The 25,272-nt window shown below is 42.4% G+C and overlaps 1 protein-coding gene across 6 annotated transcripts in view; it reads left to right on the top strand.

Moving 5' to 3' along the window:
• LOC115861121 (uncharacterized) overlaps positions 1-25,272 on the top strand; it is a 341,531-nt gene that overhangs the window by 218,814 nt on the left and 97,445 nt on the right. Inside the window, exon 1 of one of the 6 annotated variants that reach the window (XM_070043557.1) lies at positions 24,758-24,880. The exons of the other annotated variants lie outside the window; for them this stretch is intronic. Within the exon in view, the coding sequence (XP_069899658.1) occupies positions 24,795-24,880 (86 nt within the window). The 5' untranslated portion in view covers positions 24,758-24,794. Of the gene's footprint in view, positions 1-24,757; positions 24,881-25,272 lie in introns of those variants that run through there. 6 annotated transcript variants of the gene reach the window in all.

The raw sequence follows: 25,272 nt of genomic DNA, 5'->3' as shown, positions 1-25,272 counted from the left end.
GATATGAACATGGTTTCTTAATTTTGGAAGACTACAATGTGAAAGTGAGATTTGATATGTACTCAGGAGGGCATTCCCAAGATGAATGGAGAAGAAATAATAGAAAGAATGGAAACCACCACTATGACCCCCTTACTTCCTATGTGAAAGGGACAACATGCTGGCCAATGTCATCACATTTAATTCCTCAAACGAGTATCTGTTTAACAGATAAAACTGTGGCTTGCACAGGCTAAGTAACCAAGCTGGGATGAACTCGTATTTGTTTTATGCTAAAATCTACATGCTTTCCATTACATTATATGGCTTCATATGATGGAATCATCTGATGGGTGGTAGTAAATTCCTTGTCATGGAGAGCATTACAGCAGAGGCTGGAGGCTGGAAGGCTTGGACAGCCATCCCCAGGCCTGGAATGAAGTGAAGAGCACCGGAGCATCAGAGCCTGGGGTAATTCCTAGAGCAACACCATAAAGCAAGTGGTCTGGAAGAAGGTTATCGATTCCAAACAAGGTGAGAGAATAAGGAAGAAGCAAAACATAAAGCTAAAAGTATCGAGAAGCACAATCAGCTGGTATATTATGAGATGAATTGCAGAGATGAAGGAAGATCCAGAGCTGAAAACTGACAGCTCCTTGGCGAAAATCTGCCCATAAACATATCTTGTTTTGTTTTCAAGCATTAATTCCCTTTTATTTCATTGCCAACATCCCAAAATTGGTAGATTTACCCACAAATCCAGATTTCAAAACTTCTCTTGAAAAATGGAAAGATCTGGCAATCCTGGGCCCACATTTCTGCATGGCAATAGCCAGGTGGTGGCGGGTTCTATAAGCAGGGCACATGCTCTCTGATTCATAGGCTTCCACAACCTTATATTGCCTTATGTCTTTCTATATTTATTTGTTTACATTATCTGCTTAGACTCTGAAAATAACCAAAACGATTTATGTTTTCTGCTGCCATGTGCAATTCAGCTTAGAAAGGGATAGGCTGCATTTGCGGCACATCTCAGAGACTCACATTCCCTTCAAGACTCACTTGAAACTACACTATACAGAGAGTCTGAAAGACAAGCCATTAGGATATTTGCACTGATACAAAACCTTTACTAAAGCATGCTCCAAACAGTGAGCTATGCCAGTCACTGAGGGATGGAGAAGTGGGTGAGTTAAAATATGGAAGAAACCAAGATAGGCAAGAACTAGGGCATACATATTCCTAGCTACCACTGCCTAAAGACAGTAACAATATCCTAGTGAGAAGACACCAATGGTTATTATTAAAATTGTGCATTAGGGACTTCCCTGGTGGTCCAGTGGTTGGGACCGTGCACTTCCACTACAGGGGGCATGGGTTCGATCCCTGGTTTGGGAACTGGGATCCTGCATTCTGCCTGGCTTGGCCCAAAAAAATTGTGCTTTAGATAGTCTTGATTTCTATGGGGGATCAAGAGAGAAGAGCTATGAGAGAGCGAGAGAGAGAGAGAGAGAGAGAGAGAGAGAGGGAGAGAGAGAGAAGGGTAGTGTCAAATTGCATGTAATGTTTTCTACAGCGTGGATTCAGTTATTTTCAACTAATTGTTTTATTGTTTTTATCAAACTGATTGTTTTAAAAAAACACTCCAAGTTTTGGTAAGATGAGATACCCAAGCCAGCTTAGTGACCAGATAGGCTGAGAAGCAGCTCCAACATTAGTGGAGGTTCTTGGTTTATAAGTAGTAAAAATTGACACCAGTAAATAAAAACAAAAGAGGATTTTATTGGAAGTATGTTGAGTACTCATGGCATTGATGGCAAGGCTGGGGAAAGGGATATAGATATAAGTAAGCACCCAGCAGTTCCTGTGGATAGAAATGTAAGTAATTCTTGGGTCCGAGAATCAGAAATTCCTCCCACATCTCACAAGGGTGCCAAAGCTGGAATAGATGAGTCCAATCATTTTTAGTTATTGTGTCATTCTGTTTACAATCCTAATTCCATTGAAGGAGCTTGACAGTTAGCCCCGCTTAGGCCAAAGGTAAGCTCCATAAAGTCAGAAGTGAGAAGACTATTAATTATCAATCTATGTTTTCAGCACCAAGGACAGTACTTGAAACAAAGTAGATGCTCAGTATTTGTGAAATGAACCACTGAACGAATGACAGAATGTTTTCATGCTATGACTAGGGTAAGATAAAAAAAGCATCTGGGAAAATAGTCCCGAAGCCCAAAGCCAGTGAGGAAGAGATAATTTTCCAAAGGGAAATCCGGGTGATATTATCAAGAGACCATTGAAGGGGTGCTGGGCAGCCAATAGAGTGGAATATGTAGAGAGATACTTTTAATTTCCCAGCAAGGTTTATATATAACATGGAAAATTTCAAATCTCTCCCAGTGTTTCACATTTCAACATAGTAACAGAAAAATCAGGGTCAAATGCATCTAAATCCACCCTGGTTTTCCTGTACACACACAGTGGTAGCCAGATTTGGGGTGCTGTTGACTGGTAACCTGAAGACCCATTTCCCCGCTGTTCTGGTTCTGAAAGGGAAGGCCGTAGGCTAGTGCCAGCCCCGCCCCGAGTGAGTTCCCAAAGATGCAGGCACATCTCCTCCAAGAACATGCCATATGTACAAGAGGCTGTTCCAAGGAGGAACAAATTTGCACATCCCACTCAAAGGGAGAATGGAAAGGATGGGTGTGAGGAGCCCCCGGATTTTCTGCTCTTCCTCTGAGGCACTTTAGGAAGGAGCACACAACTCATTTCAAAGGATCGAGGAAAGAACACCACCTGGGGAGTGGGAAATGGTCAAGAAGCCTCGGATAACAAAGCAGCTTTAGGGTTGGTAATGAAGCAATGTCGCTTTCTTAAGTTGATCTGACTGATCATTGTTTTATGGCCCAACACACTCAGTTCACCAGCTGGTCATATATAATTTAGCTCTTAATTATAACTTGTCTTGTGAGGTCCTCAGAATGCTTAGTATGTGAGCTTCATTCCAACAGCTGGAGCACAGGCTCAGAGAGTCCTTCAGAACATTCCTTTCAACAAAAGTGGGCTTGCTTTCCAGCCTCTGTTTCAGCTGTAAGTTGGAGACCTTTGTGGATTTCTATTACTTAGGTTGGAAGCATGGATGCTGAGTACTGCGAGAACTTGTTTGGAGAAGAAGGGGAAAGAGAGCAGAGAGATCTGAGGGCTCATGGACCTAATCTGACAATATGCTTTTTTTTTCGCCTGGCCTAGGATTAACTTTTTAAAATATTATTTTCAAATTCTATACAATTTGGAAGTTTTACATACAAATCTGTATTTCTAATTTGTCTTGGAAGCATGTAAATTCTTGTGATAGCAGGCTGGCTGTCTCACAAGGGAGCGGAAGTGGAACTGAACTGAATAGTGGTGGCTGCATTTGGATGGGGCCTGAGCTCTCCACTCGGCTTGGTCATAACACAAGGTGTGTGTCTGTGTATGTGTGTGGTGGTGGGGCTACGTAGGTATATGAGTGTGAAACTCCCAATCTACATCTTTATTCCTAATTGGGTATGTCCTAGGTCTTATATTACTAAAAGTCTTTTTTCTGCCTCTTTGAATGTGACTAATGACTATTATGGGATATGCATGAGGGTTGGTTAATGACTTGGGATCAGACCAGGAAGATGTAACATGGGGCCACGTCTACATATGCCTTGGGGAAAGTTAACCACACTCTGAGTTCGTCTTGGCACCTCTTATATTCTGATTTCAAGTTTTTAAGCAGGAGTGTGGCTTGTAGATAAGACCTAAATCACTTCATTATATGATGCACCAGATCATGAAAGGCCTTGAATACCATGCTAAGGGTTTATATATGGACAATGAATTTGAAAACACCAAAGCACCCCAAGTTCTTTCACCCCAGAGCGGTTTTACTGTGTGCAGTGCAGGGCCGTGTCATGCCAGACACTCTGTTTGAAGTCAGCTGCTCCCCACTGATGGCCAACAGAGCCATGTAGAATGACTCAGAACTCCAGGGACCCATCATCCACAGAAGGACCTTCATTTTTTTGTTTGTATTTTCATAGCTTTTGGCCCATCGTCTTCCGTTTTATGAATTTATGTCACAGATATTGGCATATGTGCACGATGACATATGTATGACCTATTTGCAGCAACCCTTTTGATAACTAGAGCCTGGAAACAATTTAAGGGCCCATCAATAGGAAAGCTGAACTACTGGGGGCACATCCACACAGTTGAATACTGTGCAGCTATGAAAGGACTTAGATGTCTATGGCTCATACAGAATGATCTCTAAAGTGTATATATATATATATATATATATTTTTTTTTTTTTTTTTTTTTTTTTTTGCGGTACGCGGTCCTCTCAGTGTTGTGGCCTCTCCCGTTGCGGAGCGCAGGCTCAGCGGCCATGGCTCACGGGCCCAGCCGCTCCGCGGCATGTGGGGTCTTCCCGGATCGGGGCACGAACCCATGTGCCCTGCATCGGCAGGCGGACTCTCAACCACTGTGCTACCAGGGAAGCCCTCTAAAGTATATTTTAAGTGAAAAGAGCAAGGTATCGATTAGTATTTTTACTGTGTTTCCATTCATTTAAAAAATGTGCACTCATTATATAAAGCGGCATAGTTTTAGGAGGTAAACAACTGCTGGGGAGAGAGCATGGGGCACAAGTGTTGAGAGATAGATGTCCTTTTCATGGTATATCTTTCTGTATTGCTTGCTTATTTTTCCATGTTCATATATTGGTTTTTCCCCAATAATAAATATCAAGTTGTGTGGTTGTGGGCACTTAATTTTGAGCTTTATTTCTCCTAGAGACTGCTTCATTTCTTTTAGGAAAACATCTACACCACACAGTACAGTTTTCTAGAAGGAATCACTGGCCCTGCTGGCTGGCAGGACAGAGCAGGTCATCCTGGGCTCCTGCTGAGAGCTGGGATTTTTTTTCTTGGAATTCTGGGTGAGAAGAGCTCTCGGGTACTACGTGGTACCTTGTGGAGCTGCTCAGTGAGTGGGCCAAGAAGATACAGAGCCAGATAATGATTCTGTGCTACCTTCCACATCTTGTCTTGCTGTGACAACTCCTGCCTGAGACTGTCTCCTTCCACATATCAAATGGACATGATGCTATTTGTCCTTCCCACTCTGGGGGCATTTCAGGAAATAAATAGTGGAGATAAAACTCTATCTTGGAGGACTATGTCCTCTCTTGCGGGAGACAAGGGATGTCCTTTGTCCCCCTCAAAGGACAGAGGATGATGGATCTCTTGCCTCAACACTTAGGATACAAGCAGAGTAGGGTAGGGTGAGTGGGACCAAGTTTGAGACCATGAAGGACTGGCAAGGGGATTATAGAAGATAAATTGCTCTGCAATCAAAAGAGGGCAAGGACTTCTGGGGAAAGGAAAGGAAAGGTACACACGCATCTTAGAATTGGTTGCATTTTAGGAAAAATGAGTAGCTCAGAGTGGCTGGGACACTGGCTGAAATGGGAGAAGCAACTAGGGGTGAGGCTGGAAAGTTCGGTAGGGAGTATAGAGTTTATTCTGGAAAAAATTGATTGATTCCCAGGAGGTTTTTTAAAGAATATTTACTTATTTATTTATTTTAATTTTGGCTGCATCAGATCTTAATTGTGGCACATGGGCTCTTTCGTTTCAGCACGTGGGCTTCTCTCTAGTTGTGGCACGTGGGCTCAGTAGTTGCAGTACGTGGACTTAGTTGCCCTGCAGCATGTGGGATCTCAGTTCCCTGACCAGGGATCGAACCTGCATCCCCTGCATTGGAAGGCAGATTCTCAACCACTGGACCACCAGGGAAGTCCCCAGGAGTTTTTTTATATAAGAGAATAATGATATAATTTTATTTGGCAAAGATAACTAGCATATATATAGGGTATAGTTACTAGAACAAATTCCTCCTGGCTAGAACCAAGAGAGAGACAATTATCGTAATGATGCTTTCTAGCTCTAGATAATAAACCCTAAAGGAAGGCTGTGACAGTAGGGATATAGGGGTGAGGGCTAATCTGAAAGGGATTTGTGGAGTAAAACCCAATAGCTTGGTGAGCGACTAAAGGCAGCAGTAGGAAGAATGTCAACAGTGACTTTGTTTGGCTTGGAGAAAACAGTGACTTGGTTCCAGGAGACAGAGCACACAGCTGGAAGAATAGTTTTTGACCCACAATAAGTGTTGCCCGTGAGGGAATGCCCTCTGATTGCATGAATTTACTTGACCAAACATTTACTGAGTCCTCACGCTGGGACCTGGAACAGGGATTGTGTCAGGTGTGAAGGTCAAGAAAGTCTTTGGAATTTAATATTTTAGATCTCTCTCCCCCTCTTCCAATAGAACCAGAAAAGATATTTCCTCCCTTCTAAAAAACCATGAAAGCATATATAACAATTGAAAAGAAATAACATTATTTTTCTTTGAAGATCAATTTCAAGCACTGCCACTTCAGGGCAATGTCCCTTCTTCCACAACGGCAGTAACTTGGGGGTTACCCAGGAAAGACAGCAAGGAGATGACTAAATTATGAGCCAAATCAGTCAAGAAAGACCGAGCAAGACTAGCAAGGATCATAGTTGCTGAGTGGGAAAATACTTTCCCTTTGTTGCAAGCAGCTCAGACCCAAGGGAAGTGGGTGAATCTTTGGAATTGCTGGGAGGGACAAAGCGAAACAATGGGGTATCAACACTCAACTGTCAGACTGGCTTCTTTGGCCGCTGAGGGTCCTGCTCGGTGACACCCTGACAAGGCATCTTGGCCCTATTGGGATATGGCTGTCATGCTGTCTTAGTGAGGGCAATTCCTCCTCTTGACAGTTTCCTGGAATCTGCTGGAATTTCTTTTGCCTCAAGCAGGATTTAACAAGCTGGGGAGGTTTTTGCTCTGTTGCTTTTTCTGCAACTCTCTTCTTGTTCAGGTGCCAGCGGGGCCCTCGTCCTTCTAGGATTCCAAGCTGTAGCTTCTGGGAATGCTGATGTAATGGTTCTCAACCTCAGAATAGAAGACCCACTTTCTGAGAGATCTCTCTGGTGTACGTTCACCTTGCTGACTCTTCTTTCCTCACTTATCAACCCTGGTAAAGACCTACTGACACTTGTCAGCATCTTCCCCATGAAGATTCCTCCTTGGACCGCCTTTCCTCTCTGCCTATCACTCTATACTTGGGCTGCTCCATTAAATTGTATGTTTTCAGCTAATGAATCTATATAAGGAGACTCCAAAACACTCATTTCCAGGCTCAAGTTCTTGCCTGAATTCTGGCCCAGCATTCATTCAGAAAGTGTTTATTGATCGTCTATACTACACAGGCTCTGCCTTAGGCACTGGGCATATAACAAGACGGACACGGTTGACCCTCATGGAATCTCTGTCAATCTTCTAGCTGTCTGTTAGACATTTAGGCTTGCATGTGCCTCATTCCTGTCCTAGACAAGATATATATCTTTGTCCATCCAACCTATCCCTTTTCCTGGCAGACTTCTGTTAAGGGCATCACAGTCTTCTAGTCGTCTGAGGTTGAACTTCATCTTCATTCTTCACTCCTCTCTCTCTTAACCTCATATTGAATCTGTTGCCGAGCTTTATTGATTCTGCCTCATTTCCCTAATTTGATTCTTCCGCTTCTTGCCCACCTTTACCACCTTAGTTAAGTTCTCATCATTCCTCACCTGTAGAGCTTCTTGACTGCTTTCAAAGATTCTGATCTTTTCTCCCCTCCACTCAAAATTGTTGCAGACCTTCTTGTTATTTAATGACCATCCATGGCTCCCCATCATCTTGAAATAAAACCCTCAGCCATGGTCTCTCAGCTGCATGATCTGCTCCTGGTCTGCCTTTTGGGATGTATTGTAGCCTTCAGCAGAGCTTCCCTGGAAGAAGGAAGAAAGAAGGAGAGTAGAGGAAGGAGGGAGACAGGAGGAACAGGATATTCAGGCACATTGGGAACAGCAGATTGAGTGTCTACAATGTGCGTGGTTAAACTGTGCTAACCTGTGCTAAACACTTTATTTTATTTTATCTTTTTCATCCCCCCCACACCCCCACCCCCCACTGTCCCCCCTTGGTGTCCATACATTTTTTTCTCTACATCTGTGTCTCTATTTCTGCCTTGCACACTGGTTCATCTGTACAATTTTTCTAGATTCCACATATATGTGTTAATATACAATATTTGTTTTTCTCTTTCTGACTTACTTCACTCTGTAGGACAGTCTCTAGGTCCATCCACGTCTCTACAAATGATCCAATATCATTCCTTTTTATGGCTGAGTAATATTCCATTGTATATATGTACCACATCTTCTTTATCCATTTGTCTGTTGATGAGCATTTAGGTTGCTTTCATCACCTGGCTATTATAAATAGTGCTGCAATGAACATTGGGGTGCATGTGTCTTTTTGAATTATAGTTTTCTCTGGGTATATGCCCAGTAGTGGGATTGCTGGGTCATATGGTAATTCTTTTTATTTGTTTTTCAGAAATATTTGTTTAATGAATGAATAAGTTGACTCCTCTCCCAACAGATATTGATACACAGGGATGCGATTCCAGAGAAAGTTCCTGTGATTAATAGAAATACAAGATGAATCATAATAACCACGATAATAGTGGCACTGGTGGCGATGGCAGCTACTACTATTTTTCTTGAGTGTAATAAGAGTGTCCGAGTGTCAGGAACTTGATATATATAACATGTCAAATCTCTTTAAAACCTTTAAAATTAAGTGTTATTATCCATATTTTACAGCTGAGACAAGTGAAGCCCAGATAGATTGCATAGCCTGCAGGGGGTGGAGCTATTGACCCCAAACTCTGCTATGTATTGTATTTCTCCTGTTTGTTTGTTTTTTAACATCTGTATTGGAGTATAATTGCTTTACAATGTTGTGTTAGTTTCTGCTGTATAACAAAGTGAATCAGTTATACATATATATATATATATATATATATATATATATATATATATATCTCCATATCTCCTCCCTCTTGCATCTCCCTCCCACCCTCCCTATGCCACCCCTCTAGGTGGTCACAAAACACTGAGCTGATCTCCCTGTGCTATGTGGCTGCTTCCCGCTAGCTGTCTGTTTTACATTTGGTAGAATATATATGTGCATGCCACTCTCTCACTTTGTCCCAACTTACCCTTCCCACTACCCGTGTCCTGAAGTCCATTCTCTATTCCTGTCCTGACCCTAGGTTTGTCAGAACCTTTTTTTTTTTCAGATTCCATAAATATGTGTTAGTGTACGGTATTTGTTTTTCTCTTTCTGACTTACTTCACTCTGTCTGACAGACTCTAGGTCCATCCACCTCACTACAAAACTCAATTTCATTTCTTTTTATGGCTGAGTAATATTCCATTGTGTATATGTGCCACATCTTTATCCATTCATCTGTCAATGGACACTTAGGTTGTTTCCAGTCCTGGCTATTGTAAATAGTGCTGCAATGAACATTGTGGTACAAGACTCTTTTTGAATTATGGTTTTCTCAGGGTAGATGCCCAGTAGTGGGATTTCTGGGTCATATGGTAATTCTATTTTTAGCTTTTTAAGGAACCTCCATACTGTTCTTCATAGTGGCTGTATCAATTTACATTGCACCAACAGTGCAAGAGGGTTCCCTTTTCTTAACACCCTCTCCAGAATTTATTGCTTGTAGATTTTCTGATGATGCCCATTCTAACCTGTGAGGTGATACCTCATTGTAGTTTTAATTTGCATTGCTCTAATGATTAGTGATATTGAGTGGCTTTTCATGTGCTTCCTGGCCATCTGTATGTCTCTTTGGAGAAATATCTATTTAGGTTTCTTGCCCACTTTTGGATTGGGTTGTTTTTTTTTTTAATATTGAGCTGCATGGGCTCTTTATATATTTTGGAGATTAATCCTTTGTCTGTTGATTCCTTTGCAAATATTTTCTTCCATTCCGAGGGTTGTCTTTTCGTCTTGTTTAAAATTTCCTTTGCTGTGCAAAAGCTTTTAAGTTTCATTAGGTACCATTCGTTTATTTTTGTTTTTATTTCCATTACTCTAGGAGGTGGGTCAAAAATGATCTTGCTGTGATTTATGTCAAAGAGTGTTCTTCCTATGTTTTCCTCCAAGAGTTTTATAGTGTCCAGTCTTACATTTAGGTCTTTAATCCATTTTGAGTTTATTTTTGTGTATGGTGTTAGGGAGTGTTCTAATTTCATTCTTTTACATGTAGCTGTCCAGTTTTCCCAGCACCAATTATTGAAGAGACTGTCTTTTCTCCATTGTATATCATTGCCTCCTTTGTCGTAGATTAGTTGACCATAGGTGCATGGGTTTACCTCTGGGCTTTCGATCCTGTTGCATTGATCTATATTTCTGTTTTTGTGCCAGTACCATATTATCTTAATTACTCTCTGATTTCAGAGAGTCTGATTCCTCCAGCTCTGTATCCTGCTACTTTACCAAATTTATTAATTAGCTCTAATAGTGTTCTGCTGGCATCTTTAGGATTCTCTATGTATAGTATCGTGTCGTCCGCAAACAGTGACAGTTTTACTTCTTCTTTTCCAGTTTGTATCCCTTTTACTTCTTTTTCTTCTCTGATTGCTGTGGCTAGCACTTCCAAAACTATGCTGAATAATAGTGGCAAGCGTGGACATCCTTGTCTTCTTCCTGATTTTAGAGGAAATTCTTGCAGGTTTTCACCATTGAGAATGATGTTTGCTGTGGGTTTGTTGTATATGGCCTTTATTATGTTGGGGTAAGTTCCCTCTATGCCCACTTTCTGGAGAGTTTTTATCATAAATGGGTGTTGAATTTTGTCACATCCTTCTTCTGCATCTACTGAGATGATCATATGGTTTTTATTCTTCAGTTTGTTCATATGGTGTATCACATTGATTGATTTGCATATATTGAAGAATCCTTGAATCCCTGGGATGAATCTCACTTGATCATGGTGTATGATCCTTTTAATGTGTTGTTGTATTCTGTTTGCTAGTATTTTGTTGAGGATTTTTGCATCTATATTCATCAGTAATATTCGTCTGAAATTTTCTTTTTTTGTGACATCTTTGTCTGGTTTTGATATCAGGGTGATGGTGACCTCATAGAATGAGTTTGGGAGTGTTCTCTCCTCTGCAATTTTTTGGAAGAGTTTGAGAAGGATGGGTGTTAGCTTTTCTCTAAATGTTTGATAGAATTCACCTGTGAAGCCATCTGGTCCTGGACTTTTGTTTGTTGGAAGATTTTTAGTCACAGTTTCAATTTCATTACTTGTGATTGGTCTGTTCATATTTTCTATTTCTTCCTGGTTCAGTCTTGGAAGGTTATACCTTTCTAAGAATTTGTCCATTTCTTCCAGGTTGTCCATTTTATTGGCATAGAGTTGCTTGTAGTAGTCTCTTATTATGGTTTGTATTTCTGCAGTGTCCACTGTAAATTCTTTTTCATTTCTAATTTTATTGATTTGAGTCCTCTCTCTGTTTTTCTTGATGAGTCTGGCTAAAGGTTTATCAATTTTGTTTATCTTCTCAAAGAACCAGCTTTTAGTTTTATTGATCTTTTTTTTTTTTTGCTGTACGTGAGCCTCTCACTGTTGTGGCCTTTCCTGTTGCGGAGCACAGGCTCTGGATGTGCAGGCTCAGCGGCCATGGCTCACGGGCCTAGCCGCTCCACGGCATGTGGGATCTTCCCGGACCGGGACACGAACCCGTGTCCCCTGCATCAGCAGGTGGACTCTCAACCACTGCGCCACCAGGGAAGCCCCAGTTTTATTGATCTTTGCTACTGTTTTCTTTGTTTCTTTTTCATTTATTTCTGCTCTGATCTTTGTGTTTTCTTTCCTCTACTAACTTTGGGTTTTGTTTGTTCTTCTTTCTCTAGTTCCTTTAGCTGTAAATTTAGATTGTTTATTTGAGATTTTTTTTGTTTCTTGAGGTAGGATTGTATTGCTATAAACTTCCCTCTTAGAACTGCTTTTGCTGCATCCCATAGGTTTTGGATCATCATGTTTTCACTGTCATTTGTCTCTAGGTATTTTTTGATTTCCTCCTTGATTTCTTCAGTTATCTCTTGGTTATTTAGTAATGTATTGTTTAGCCTCCATGTGTTTGGGATTCTTTTACGTTTTTTTCCCTGTAATTGATTTCTAATCTCATAGCGTTTTGATCAGAAAAGATGCTTGATATAATTTCAGTTTTCTTAAATTTACCAAGGCTTGATTTGTGACCCAAGATGTGATCTATCCTGGAGAATGTTCCATGTGCACTTGAGAAGAAAGTGTAATCTGCTGTTTTTGGATGGAATGTCCTATAAATATCAATTAAATCTATCTGGTCTATTATGTCATTTAAAGCTTTTGTGTCCTTATTAATTTCCTGTCTGAATGATCCATCCATTGGTGTAAATGAGGTGTTAAAGTCCCCCAGTATTATTGTGTTACTGTTGATTTCCTCTTTTATAGCTGTTAGCATTTGCCTTATGTATTGAGGTGCTCCTATGTTGGATGCATATGTATTTATAATTGTTAGATTTTCTTCTTAGATTGATCCCTTGATCATTATGTATTGTCCTTCCTTGTCTCTTGTTTGTTTATTTCTTTATTTTCTTTATTCTTTATTTTACAGTCTATTTTATCTGATATCAGTATTGCTACTCAGGCTTTCTTTTGATTTCTATTTGAATGGAAATCAAAATCTTTTTGCATCCCCTCACTTTCAGTCTCTGTTTGTCCCTAGGTCTGAAGTGGGTCTGTTGTAGACAGCATATATGTGGGTCTTGTTTTTGTATGCATTCAGCAAGCCTGTGTCTTTTGGTTGGTGCGTTTAATCCATTCACGTTTAAGGTAATTATTGATATTTATGTTCCTATTACCATTTTCTTAATTGTTATGGGTTTTTTTTTTTTTTTTTTTTTTTTTTGCGGTACGCGGGCCTCTCACTGTTGTGGCCTCTCCCGTTGCGGAGCACAGGCTCCGGACGCGCAGGCTCAGCGGCCATGGCTTACAGGCCCAGCCACTCCACAGCATGTGGGATCTTCCTGGACCGTGGCACAAACCCGTGTCCCCTGCATCGGCAGGCGGACTCTCAACCACTGCGCCACCAGGGAAGCCCTGGGTTTGTTTTTGCAGGTCCTTTTCTTCTCATGTTTCCTATTTAGAGAAGTTCCTTTAGCATTTGTTGTAGAGCTGGTTTGGTGCTGAATTCTCTTTGCTTTTCTTGCCTGTAAAGCTTTTGATTTCTCTGTCGAATCTGAATGAAATCCCTGCCAGGTAGAGTAATCTTGGTTGTAGGTACTTCCCTTTCATCATTTTAAATATATCATGCCACTCCCTTCTGGCTTATAGAGTTTCTGCTGAGAAATCAGGTCTTAACCTTATGGGAGTTCCCTTGTATGTTATTTGTCATTTTTCCCTTGTTGCTTTCAATAATTTTTCTTTGTCTTTAATTTTTGTCAGTTTAATCACTATATGTCTCAGAGTGTTTCTCCTTGGGTTTATCCTGCCTGAGACTCTCTGTGTGTCCTGGACTGGGTTGGTTATTTCCTTTCCCATGTTAGGGAAATTTTTTACTATAATCTCTTCAGATATTTTCTTGGGACCTTTCTCTCTCTCTCCTCCTTCTGGGACCCCTATAATGTGAATGTTGGTGCCTTTAATGTTGTCCCAGAGGTCTCTTAGGTGGTCTTCATTTCTTTTCATTCATTTTTCTTTATTCTGTTCTGCAGCAGTGAATCCCACCATTCTGTCTTCCAGATCACTTATCCGTTCTTCTACCTCACTTATTCTGCTATTGATTCCTTCTAGTGTATTTTTCATTTTGGTTATTGTATTATTCTTCTCTGTTTGTTTGTTCTTTAATTCTTCTAGGTCTTTGTTAAACATTTCTTGCATCTTATTGATCTTTGCCTCCACTCTTTTTCCGACGTGTTGTATCATCTTCCCTATCATTATTCTGAATTTTTTGGGAAGGTTGCCTATCTCCACTTTTTTTGGAAGGTTGCCTATCTCCACTACATTTTGTTGTTTTTCTGGGGTTTTATCTTGTTCCTTCATCTGGTACATAGTCCTCTGCCTTTTCATTTTGTCTATCTTTCTGTGAATGTGGTTTTCATTCCACAGGCTTCAGGATTGTAGTTCTTCTTGCTTCTGCTGTCTCTGTGCTATACGCTTTATATAAAATAGTCCTCCCCCACCGCATCCGTGGGGGATTCTTTCCAAGATCCCCAGTGGATGCCTGGAATGGCGGATAGTATTGAACCCTATACCCAAGGGTTTGTACCCTAAACACAAGCACTGCAGTACTGGGACAGTCCATCTGATAACAGAGATGGCTATTAAGTGTCTAATGGGCAAAATATGCTGGACAAAGGGATGATTTATGTCCCAGATGGGACAGAGCAGGACAGAGTGAGATTTCATCATGCTACTCAGAACAGCGTGCAATTTAAAACTTATGAACTGTTCATTTCTGGAATTTTCCATTTAGTATTTTCTGACTGCAGTTACCCACAGGTAACTGAAACCACAGAAAGTGAAACTGCACGTAATGGGGTGATTAATGTATACAAGGCTATGTAATAATCCTCCCCAAGGGGAAGATTTTTATTCCTCTTTTTTTTTAATTGAAGTATAGTTGATTTACAATGATGTGTTAATTTCTGCTGTACAACAAAGTGATTCAGTTATACATATAAGGGGCAGATTTTTTTTAATATCCCATTTAACTATAAGGAAAGAGAAATTCTGAGAGTTTAGACAATTTAGCCAAGGTAAATGAGATAATAAATAATAGTGGCCCACATCCATTGAGAATTTAAAAGGGTCAGGCGCTGCCAAGTGTTTTACCAACATTATCTCCAAGAGGTAGGTGCCCTTAGGAGTCCCATTTTACAGATGATTAAACTGGGGCACAGAAAGGTGAGTGACATGCTGGGGCTGAGGCTTTCCACCCTCTGTGTGGTGTAGCTAAAACAAACTTTCATCCTATGTCAAAAAAATTTTTAAAGCAATTTAAATAGATACTGAATTCTTCTATAGGAACAGCAAAGGGAATTCTATTGCTAGATATAAAGAGAAGCCTCTTATCCTCTCTCTCCACCTTTCTTCTAAGAGTTCACACATCATAAGCATGGCTGGTACCTATAGTTTCTCCCCCAATTCCCCCATTGCTACCCCCCCACTTTCCTCCTTCCATCTCAGATCTCTTGTCTCATGGAAATAGTTCTGTTCCTTTTAAAATAAAAATCCATCGAGACTTTCTTGGCTTTATCCAGTTCTCCTCTCTACACCAAATACCCCAAACCAATGGGCTGTATTCAACCACCCCAAGTGTTTTTGTCCGGTGAACACAATTTTTAAAATAATTTTAGGTAACACTGAAAAATCGGTGGCTTTCACACTGACTTGCAAATTTCTGGCTTGCCTTTGCCTCATTTCTGAAAGATGTAGTAAGAGTGGTCCTGCATCCCTGGCCACCCAGTCACACACACTTTCCAATTTGTCTCATCCCCTCTGTTTACCACCACTGTCTCCTCATCTCTGAATCTTGATTCCATCCATGCTTGTTTCCAGGTATCCTTAAAGATAAGAAAGTGAAAGGTAGAGAGACATGTTGACGCACTGCATGTGTCAAGACCCCATATTTTCCTTTGGATGCAAACAGTACTCATCCATGTTTGAAGATTAAAAAGAAAAAAAAGAAGATCAAGGGTCTTTGAAAAAAGAATACAACCCTGGCTTCTTCCTCATCTACATATTCCTGTTGGCACTTGAGTTTATGAGCTCTAGATCAGATTGACAGAACAAAAAGACCCCTTCTCACCCGCCCAAGCCCAGAACAAACGAACAACCAAGACCCAGTTGATCAGACAAACACAGAAACCACTTTAGGAGAGGAGGTGGGAGGAGAGAATTTGTGGATTGCATGTTGATATTTCCAGCCATTCTAGCTGGAACTTTCAATTGCCCTTACCTTGTAACAAACAAACTCCTTCCCAGCAAAAATCCCCAGCTGTTAAGTGTTCTAGATGTTATTTGAACTTAAGTAAAATGACTTCTTTGGCAGCTACCTGGCAGCCCACAGCATGTTTTCTGGTACAAACCGTTTCACAAAGAGCTTGTATCTTTTTACTACCAAGCGTTACATTCTGAACAGAAAACTTAATAAGATTTTCAGTGGCAATTTTAAGAGGATCTATTGTACGACTTAACAACAACAGTGATCTATTCTTTTTAGCCCAAGTGTAAAGACCTGAGAGAAATAGCATTTTCAGTTTGACTTTATGGCCCTCCCAAGTTGTGTTCAAGTTAAGTGAAAGTTAAAACTTGGTGCTGGGGAAAGAGCAAAGATTTTGGACTCAAACTGATTTGAATTCCACTGTTATTCACTTATGAACTATTGCACTTTGGGCAAGTTGCTTAAATTAATTTGTGCCTCGGTTTCCTCATCTATTAAAGGGAGAAATTCCACTGTATAGGATTGTTGCAGCAAAGCTTTGTGGTACAGGGCCTGACACATAGTAGTTGCCCTAAATGCTTTAAGTTGTATGTGACAGTAGCCCAACTCAAGCCAGCTTAAGGAAAAATGAGAATTTCTTGGCTTGCCTAACTGAAAAGTTCGAGTACATTGGTTTCAGGCATAGCTGGATCCAGGGGCTCAAGCAATAGCTGGATCCAGGGGCTCAAGCAATGTCCTCAGTACTCAGTCTTTCCCCACCTCTGGGCACTGTTTTCTTCTGTTTGACTTTGTTCTTCACTGAGCCCAGCAAACTAGCTGGTTATTTTTTGGAGCAAGCAGAACAGAGCTCTGAAGGAATATAGACCAAGATATGTAAAGCCTGGTTGACAGCCCTCTTTAGACAGGGCAAAGCTAGTTTGGGCAGCATGGTTTCCATGTGGGATGTCCTAGTGGGAGTGGCATTCAGGGCCAGCATAAGGACCCAAGACATTGCATCTTCATCAAAGCCACACAGAATAGGCAGATCCAAGACTATAATTTCTGTTTGGCAGATAAGGAAACTGAGGCTCTGTATTAGCTTCTTATTGACGCTATAACAAATTACCATAAACCTAGTGGCTTGAAACAACACAAAAGAAGTTCAAAATGAATCTTACTGGGGTAAAATCAAAGTGCCAGCAGGGCTGCATTCCTTCTGAGGCTCTAGAAAAGAATCTGTTTCCTTATCGTTTCTGGCTTGTAAGGGCCACTAGCATTCCTTGCCTCATGACCTCCTTTTCACGTTCAGAGACAATAGCACAGCATCTTTAAATCTCTCTGACACTGACCCTCACCCTCCTGCCTCCCTCTTTCCTCTATAAGGACCTTTGTGATTATATTGGGCCCACCTAGATAATTCCGGAAAATATTCCCATCTCAAAATCCTAAACTAATGACATTTGTAAAGTCCACTTTGCCATGTAGGGTAACATATTCACAGGTTTCAGAGATTGACATGGACATCTTTCAGGAGACCATTATTCAGCCGGTCACAGGCTGATAAAGGTAGAAGCTTCCTGGTCACTCCTTAAGGTAACAGCTGAGTCATGACTAGAACTGAGGTTAATGGTTCTAAATTAAGACAGTGCAGGTGAGAATCCTGGCAGAGTAGCTGGATGGCCTCAGTTAGGCTTCTCTGAGCCTCTGTGTCCTCATCTGTAAAATGGTGATAATGTTATTAAATGAGACACTATTTTAAAATGTCTAGCATAGCATCTGATATGGAGCAGGAAGTTAGTGATGCTAGGCATTCCTACTATTTTTAACAGCCTTGAACGAGCAGGTGCCTTTGGACATTTGGCTCTGGGAAAACTAGGGAAGAGCCAGTGGCATGATGGGGTGCAAAGAGCGTGGGATTTGAGTGTGCCATATGACCGTAGAGAACTTGAAATTCTCTTGAGTTCCAGTTCCTTATTCATACATGAAGATAATAGGTCCTTCCCTCACAGAAGGAAGTGGAGAATGTCTAGCTGGTGCTTGGCATCCTCAATCAAACACCTCCCTCTGTCACTGTCTTCCTTTTATCTTCCTTCTCAACTTGTATCTTTCACTTTTTCTTTTCTCCCGCTCTTCTTTGCTGTCTTTCTTTCTCCTGTTTTCCCCTCCTCCCTCCATCCTGCTCTGATTTCCTTCTCTCCTTTCTTCCTCCCCACCTCCTTCCTTTCCTCTCTCTCTCCCTTCCCTTGCCCATTCTTGAGACGCCCATTTAAGAGCAGTTGATCAATTTCAGGGACTTCTGGTGTCGGCTCTTGGTCTCCCCTCTTATGGGTCATAGCAACCCATTCTTCCCACTCATCAGTTTCTCAGTTGTGCAATCTAAATGCTAATGATCCCTGCCTAACCTGCTCCTTTATCCCCCTCTACTGATAAGACTAAACACACCCTAGAAAAACTGCCCAGAAGTAAACAGGATCTACTCCCCCCACCGCCACCCTTTGTGCAGGGTGTGGGCTGGAAACCTTGCCATCTTTGGAAACTTCTGACAGTCCAGAAAGGCGGGGGGAGTCCTTCATCTGGAGACCCCCAGAGCTTCTTCCTCCCCAGCAGGACCCTGTTTATCAAGCTGCCCGATGCCCACCCAGATGCCCTCATTCCTTTCATGCACTGGTGGTTTTCAGTCTGATATTGAAAGTGCAATATGCTTGCCAGCAATGATGTCTTATTGGAGTGTAAAGATTTTCCCATTTCACTGCTTTATCCTGAATTTAAAGTGTTTTGAAATTCATTTACATCGGAGAGGACCAGCAGCTGAACGTTTGCTGTAAATAAACTGGGGGCTTCTAAGGTGTTATCTCTGAAATAGGAGATGGGCTAGGTTACTGCTCTCCTGTGGGCTGGGCAGAATCAGTGGCAGAGTTTTTCCATCACAAGGACCCGGCAGCTTTTATGCTTCCAAGTGCTGGTCAGGGTATGAGGGCGCTCTGGCCTTGTGTTTTGAATCTATTCAATTGAAGTTTGTCCAAGGTGTTGAGTTGGAAGATCACTGAGCTCTTGAACACCTGCTTGGAAAAATCAGAAAATCTTACAGCTAATGCAGAGACTGACAGTAATTCAAACAGTGGGTAGTGGCGGTGATGGCTCTTATTATTGTTGCTGTTGCTATTATGATCAGTGAACATTCATTGAATGCTCTGTATTCTGCACCAGGCGCTCTGTTAAGGGCATTGCATTGATTATCCTCACCTAGCCTCTTAACAACCTGTGAGATTGTTGGGATGCCACCCAGTCTGGCTGGCCAGACAGATCTGATGCTCCTGGGAAATTTCTTAACATCTAGTATCAAGGCCATGGCCACAGGTGTCCATGGAAAATAAACCAGGGAAACTCCTCATGCAGGTTGCCTTAGTTGCTTAGATTTACTGATGTATTACACTGGCCCATTGTGACCAGCGTGGCAAAGAGGGATGCCTGAGACTCTGGACCCAAAGGCAGTGTTGTGTCAGCCACCATGTATGACCTGGGGCCACACATCTCTGGGCCTCCGTTGCCTCTGGGCCTCAGTTCCCTCCTCTGCAAAATGTGAATAATAGTGGTACCATCTCATTGGGCTGTGTGAGGATTCCATGCGTCACTGTATGTAGAGCACTTGAACAGCGCCTGATACGTGGTAAAGGCTGTATAAGTATTTCTTTATTAAAACCTTTAAATACTGCTTCACCTTTTCAGTACCAGTGATCTTCTGCATTGTTTCCCATGGGTTCGGGTCAGTGCTATGTCCTGGATGATAAACAATAGAAAATGGGGCTCTAAAGCCATCTTTTTCTCTTTTCTTTCCTGTCCTTTCCCAAGGGCTGGATGTGGGAAGGTTGTGGTAGTATAGGGTAGCCAATTCATCCTGGTTTGTCTTTCCAGGTGTTAGCACCGCAGTTCCCAGGTTAGGGGAACCCCCTCAGTTTCAGACAAATCAGGAGGAAGTAAGATATGCTGACTTGCGGGTTTTGTGAGGATAAGTGTATGATTGGAGACTGTATTCATTTGCTAGTGTCGCCATAACAAAACACCAGAGACTAGGTGGTTTAAATAATAGAAATTTATTTCTCACAATTCTGGAGGCTGGAAGTCCAAGGTCAAGGTACCAGTGGGGTTGGTTTCTCCTGAAGCCTTTCTCCTTGTGTGAATGGAGGTGTAAGTCCCCTGTAGGGTCTTTAAGGATCACTCCAACACAGCCATGGAAATTATACTTGACGAGGCATAGGAAATTAGAGGAATTATTATACTTACATGTCCTAGAAGGGGAGGCATGGCACACTGCACAGGGGGACACATGGGAGGGGAATCCAGGGAGCGGGTTCACCCAAGCAAGCAGGTAGGGAGCTGAGAGAGAGAGAGAGAGAGAGCACGGGAGAGGGAGAGAGAGGACTGTAGGAAGTACCTTGACTGGGGGTCAGAGTGGAGTTACAGAAGCAAAAGGCATGAAGGGGGTTCATTGGTGCATTTGAACGTCACTAGGTTACACTCAGAGGAGGGCAAGAGGGGGAACTTGTAGAAGCACCAGCCTTATCACACGGGTATATGTGGTCACCTGGGCAGGTGCTCACAGTCTGTTTGTGGGGATGCTGAGGCATCAGGAAAATTAAGTTTTTAAAATGTACAAGACACACCTTGGCTTGCAGATGGCTGTCTTCTCACTGCGTCCTTACATGAGCTTTTTCTCTGTGTGCAGGCATCCTTGGTGTCTCTTCCCCTTCTTATAAGGGCACCAGTCATATTAGATTAGGGCCCCACCTTTATGATCTCATTTAACCTTAATTACGTCTGTAAAGGTCCTATCTCCAAACAGTCACATTGGGGGTTAAGGCTTCAGCATATGAAATTGGAGGGAACGCAATAACAGCCTCTGTGAGTTTTAAAGCAAAGGCTTTTCAGAGTATCCTTTCCTGCATCAGGAACTCAAGGCAACTGAAAGTGCTCTCTGCACATTGTTTTTCTGTCATTTCCCTGTTGGGGGCCTCTGTGGCACATGCAGTGATCTTTAATTGGAGGGCATATCTCAGTACCAAACTAGCACCAGGTGGAATTTTGATAACAAATTCAGATCCACTGACTCTAATGCTTCTAAAGCAGAATAAGGCCTCTCTCAACCTCTGCCTGCTCCAAGCCCTACGCAGCTGCCCACACTGGAGCAGCATCCCAGCTCCTCAGCTCCTAGAGGCCCTGTGCCATCCACGTGCCTCTCTGACCTTGACTCACCCACTTGCTGATGCTGCTCCTTTGCTCTGCCAGGTCACACTGGTTTCCTTGAGAATGTTAAACTGGTCTCTCTCAGGGGACGTTTGCATTTGCTGTTCCTTCTGGTAAGAACTCTGTTCCCCACATCATCCCCTGGTGGCCTCTTCATTATTCAGGACTCCACCTCTTTTGCGTTCTGTCCACTAAATTCCAATGTTGGAGGCGGGGTGGGGGGTGGTCCCTCCCATACATCCAACAAGCAACTCTATGGACATCAACCAGGTGTCCAACAATTCAACTGAATTCCGACACTATCAACCCGGGTACAGTCAGATTCCACAGGTTAAGAGCTTAGTCTTACCCTCTCCAACAACTTCAGATGCCAGTCGAAAGCCCAGGTTGTTGTCTGTACTTCTGACCAACTGGCCATAAATCAGAAGTTCCCACAACCCCCTTCTCGGGTTTGATTAATGTGCCAGAGTGGTTCACAGAAATCAGAGAAATATTTTACCTTTTAGATTACCAGTTGATTACAAAGAATTTAACTCAGGAACAGCCAGATGGAAGAGATGCACAGGGCAAGGTATGGGAAAGGGACATGGAGCTTCCAGGCCCTCTCTAAACACACCACTCTCCCCAAATAGCCACATGTTCACCAACCCAGAACCTCTCTGAACCCAGTCCTTTTGGTTTTTTATGGAGGCTTCATTACATAGGCATGATTGACTAAGTCACTGTCCATTGATGATTGAACTCAATCTCCAGCCCCTTTCCCCTCCCTGGAGTTCGGGGGGCGGGGTGGGGGGGGGTGCGGTAGGACTGCAAGTTCTAACTCTCTAATCTCAGGTTGGTTCCCCTAGCAACCAGTCCTCAACCTTAGGTGTGGTCCAGAGTCATCTCTTTAACATAACAATAAACACCTTTATCACTCTCAACACTAGGAAATTCCTAGGGTTTTAGGAGCTGTGAACCAGGAACCACGGACTAAGACCAAATATATATTTCTTATTATAAGTCACAGTATCACACCACCCAAATGCCACCTCCTTTAAATAACCTTCCCTCTGTGTCTTAGCCATATTACTCACCACATTTAACTTCTTCTGTCACTTCTAGGTGGTGGGAAAGATTAGGTGGGTCCTTTTGTCCGTTATCTATTTACTGGGATCCTCAGGTACTAGGCAATGGAGATTCAATAATAAACAAGACAATTCCCATCTTCTCCAAAGACCTTATATTTTGGAGTGGGGATAATAAACATATAAACGTCCAAATATAAATGTAAATATAAATCTCTCGTTCAGTGGAATGCTTTGAAAAAGCAACATGTAAAACTATTAGTCCTTCTGGAAAATTGCTGGACTAGTCCATGTGGCCTAAAAATCCATTTCTAAGATCCCACTTGAGTACACAGATAGAATGTTATTCTTGGGTTAGTTTTCAAACAAGGATAGCTGGGGAGAACACTTCCTTTCTCACCAGACGTCTCAAGCTACTTCCCTGTAGGAGTGGCTTTGGGCTGTCAGAACATTTCTTGGCCTAATATTCAAGCACAGCGTTGTTGATGGGGGTGGAGGGGATAGCCTGCTCAGTCTCTCTCCCCTTAGCTTCCCCGGATTCAAGGCAAGGAGCATACTTACAATAGCCATGAAAAGGAGGTCTGGTCTCAACAATGGAGGAAGACAGTAAAAAGAAGGTATTTTGCAGAGAAATAGTGCAAATCCCAGAGCCCAGCAGTGAGGAAACAGGCTTATATCCGTAATGGCTTATATACAACACTGATGACAAACTCTGGAATCTGCATGCAACTTTCCATATGTGCATCTGACTCTGGCTCTGTGTTGGCATGCTTGTTTCTTTTGAACTTGTATAGTTATAAATTATAGTGATCTTAAGAACGGTGAAGGCAGGAGAGTTTGCGTGTGTATAAGAAAGAATGTGTGTGTGTGCTCAGTTTGTTAACAGTGTGCTCATCCCATATCTAACATTGAGGATAAAGAAAATGAAGAAAATTTTGTAACAGCTGGCAGAGTACTCTTCTCCAGAGGACCCCTGGCTCTCAACTGAATATAAACTTGCTATGGAATCAGTGTCTGTGTCCCCTCCACATTCATGTGTTGAAGTGATGGTATTTGGAGGTGGGGCCTTTAGGAGATAATTAGGTTCAGATGAGAGAGGGGCCCTTCTGATGGGATTAGCTCCCTTATAAAGAGACATCAGGGGCTTCCCTGGTGGCGCAGTGGTTGAGAGTCCGCCTGCCGATGCAGGGGACACGGGTTCGTGCCCTGGTCCGGGAAGATCCCACGTGCCGCGGAGCCTGTGCTCCGCAACGGGATGAGGCCGCAACAGTGAGAAGCCCGCGTACTGCAAAAAAAAAAAAAAAAAAAAAAGAGAGACATCAGGAGAGCTCAGCTCTTTCTATCTCTTCATCCCACCCACCACTTGAGGGTGTAGTGAGAAGGCAGCTGCTTGCAAGACAGGAAGAGAACTCTCACCAGAACCCGACCATTGCTGACACCCTGATCTCAGACTTCCAGCCTCCAGACCTGTGAGAAAATAAACTTCTGTTGTTTAAGCCACATGGTCTATGGTATTTTTTTTTCCTATGGTATTTTGTTACGGCAGCCAAAACAGACTAAGACAGAGCTCAAATCAGCAAATATTTACTGAGTGTCATCAGGCAATATGCCAAGCCCTGGGGACATAAAATAAAAAGGCCTTTGCCTTCGAGGAACTCATAGTTTAGTAGTGGAGACTGAAAATTAGATTGCACTACACAAAGAAAATTCTCTCAAGTGACCTCCACCTACTCTTTTTCAGGGATTCTCCACATTTTCCCATTTCTTCTGTAAAACACTGTCGGGGGGCTGAACTGTGTCCTCCTCTGATACCTATGAATTTGGCCTGATTTGGAAATAGGGTCTTTGTAGAGGTAATTAAGAAACTCAAGATGTGATCAGACTAGATTTAGGGTGGACTCTAAATCCAATGACTGGTGTCCTTATAAGAGAGAGGAGGGGGAGATTTGAGATACACACAGAGGGGACAACCATGGAAAAATAGAGGTAGAGATTGGCATCTATCAGGGAAGGAACCCAAGGATATCCAGAGCCACAGGAGGTCAGAGAGAGGCATGGTTCCAGAAGGAACCAACCCTGCCAACACCTTGATTTTAAACTTCTGGCCTTCAGAACAGAGAGTAAAGTTCCATTGTTTATAGCCACCAAATTTGTAGAACTCTGTCACGGTTATCTCCTGGTTGTTGGAGGATTGAATGAGCTAAGATGTGTAAAGGGACTAGAACAGTGCCAGGCAAGTGGTGAGTGCTACATAAGTACTAGCCATCAGCACTCAGTGATTTCCTCATTCTACAACTTTTTACTGAGCATCACTTTTGGGCCAGCACTGTGATTCTACCTCAATTTTGCATTGAAAGGTTTCAATGGATTGTATGTTAGTGTCCCCCCTGAAATTCATATGTTGAAATCCTAACTTCTGTTAGGATTTCAGTACCATCAATGTGATGGTATTAGGAGAGGCGGAGCCTTTGTGAGGAAAGGAGGTCATGAGAGTGGAGCCCTCGTGAATGGGATCAGTGCCATAATAAAAGGGACCCCAGAGAGATCTTTTCCCCTCTTTCCACCACATGAAGACACAATGAGAAGTCTGCAGCCCAGAAGAGGGTCTTCATCAGAACCCGACCAAGATGGCATCCTGATCTCAGACATCCAGCCTCTAGAACTGTGAGAAATAAATTTATTTTGTGTATAAGCCACCCAGTCAGTGGGGCTTTGTTATATCAGCCTGAACTAAGACAGAGGTGTTTGTTTGTTTTTTTGTTTTAACATCTCTATTGGAGTATAATTGCTTTACAATGGTATGTTAGTTTCTGCTTTATAACAAAGTGAATCAGCTATACATATACATATATCCCCATATCTCCTCCCTCTTGCATCTGCCTCCCACCTTCCCTATCCCAGCCCTCTAGGTGGACACAAAGCACCGAGCTGATCTCCCTATGCTATGCAGCTGCTTCCCACTACCTATCTATTTTACATTTGGTAGTGTATATATGTCCATGCTACTCTCTCACTTCGTCCCAGCTTACCCTTCCCCCTCCCCGTGTCCTCACAAG

Source organism: Globicephala melas, chromosome 15 (assembly GCF_963455315.2).
Source record: "Globicephala melas chromosome 15, mGloMel1.2, whole genome shotgun sequence".
NCBI classification, from domain to species: Eukaryota; Metazoa; Chordata; class Mammalia; order Artiodactyla; family Delphinidae; genus Globicephala; species Globicephala melas.
The sequence above is the reverse complement of the archived record's forward strand: the minus strand, read 5'-3'. Positions and strand labels throughout refer to the sequence as shown.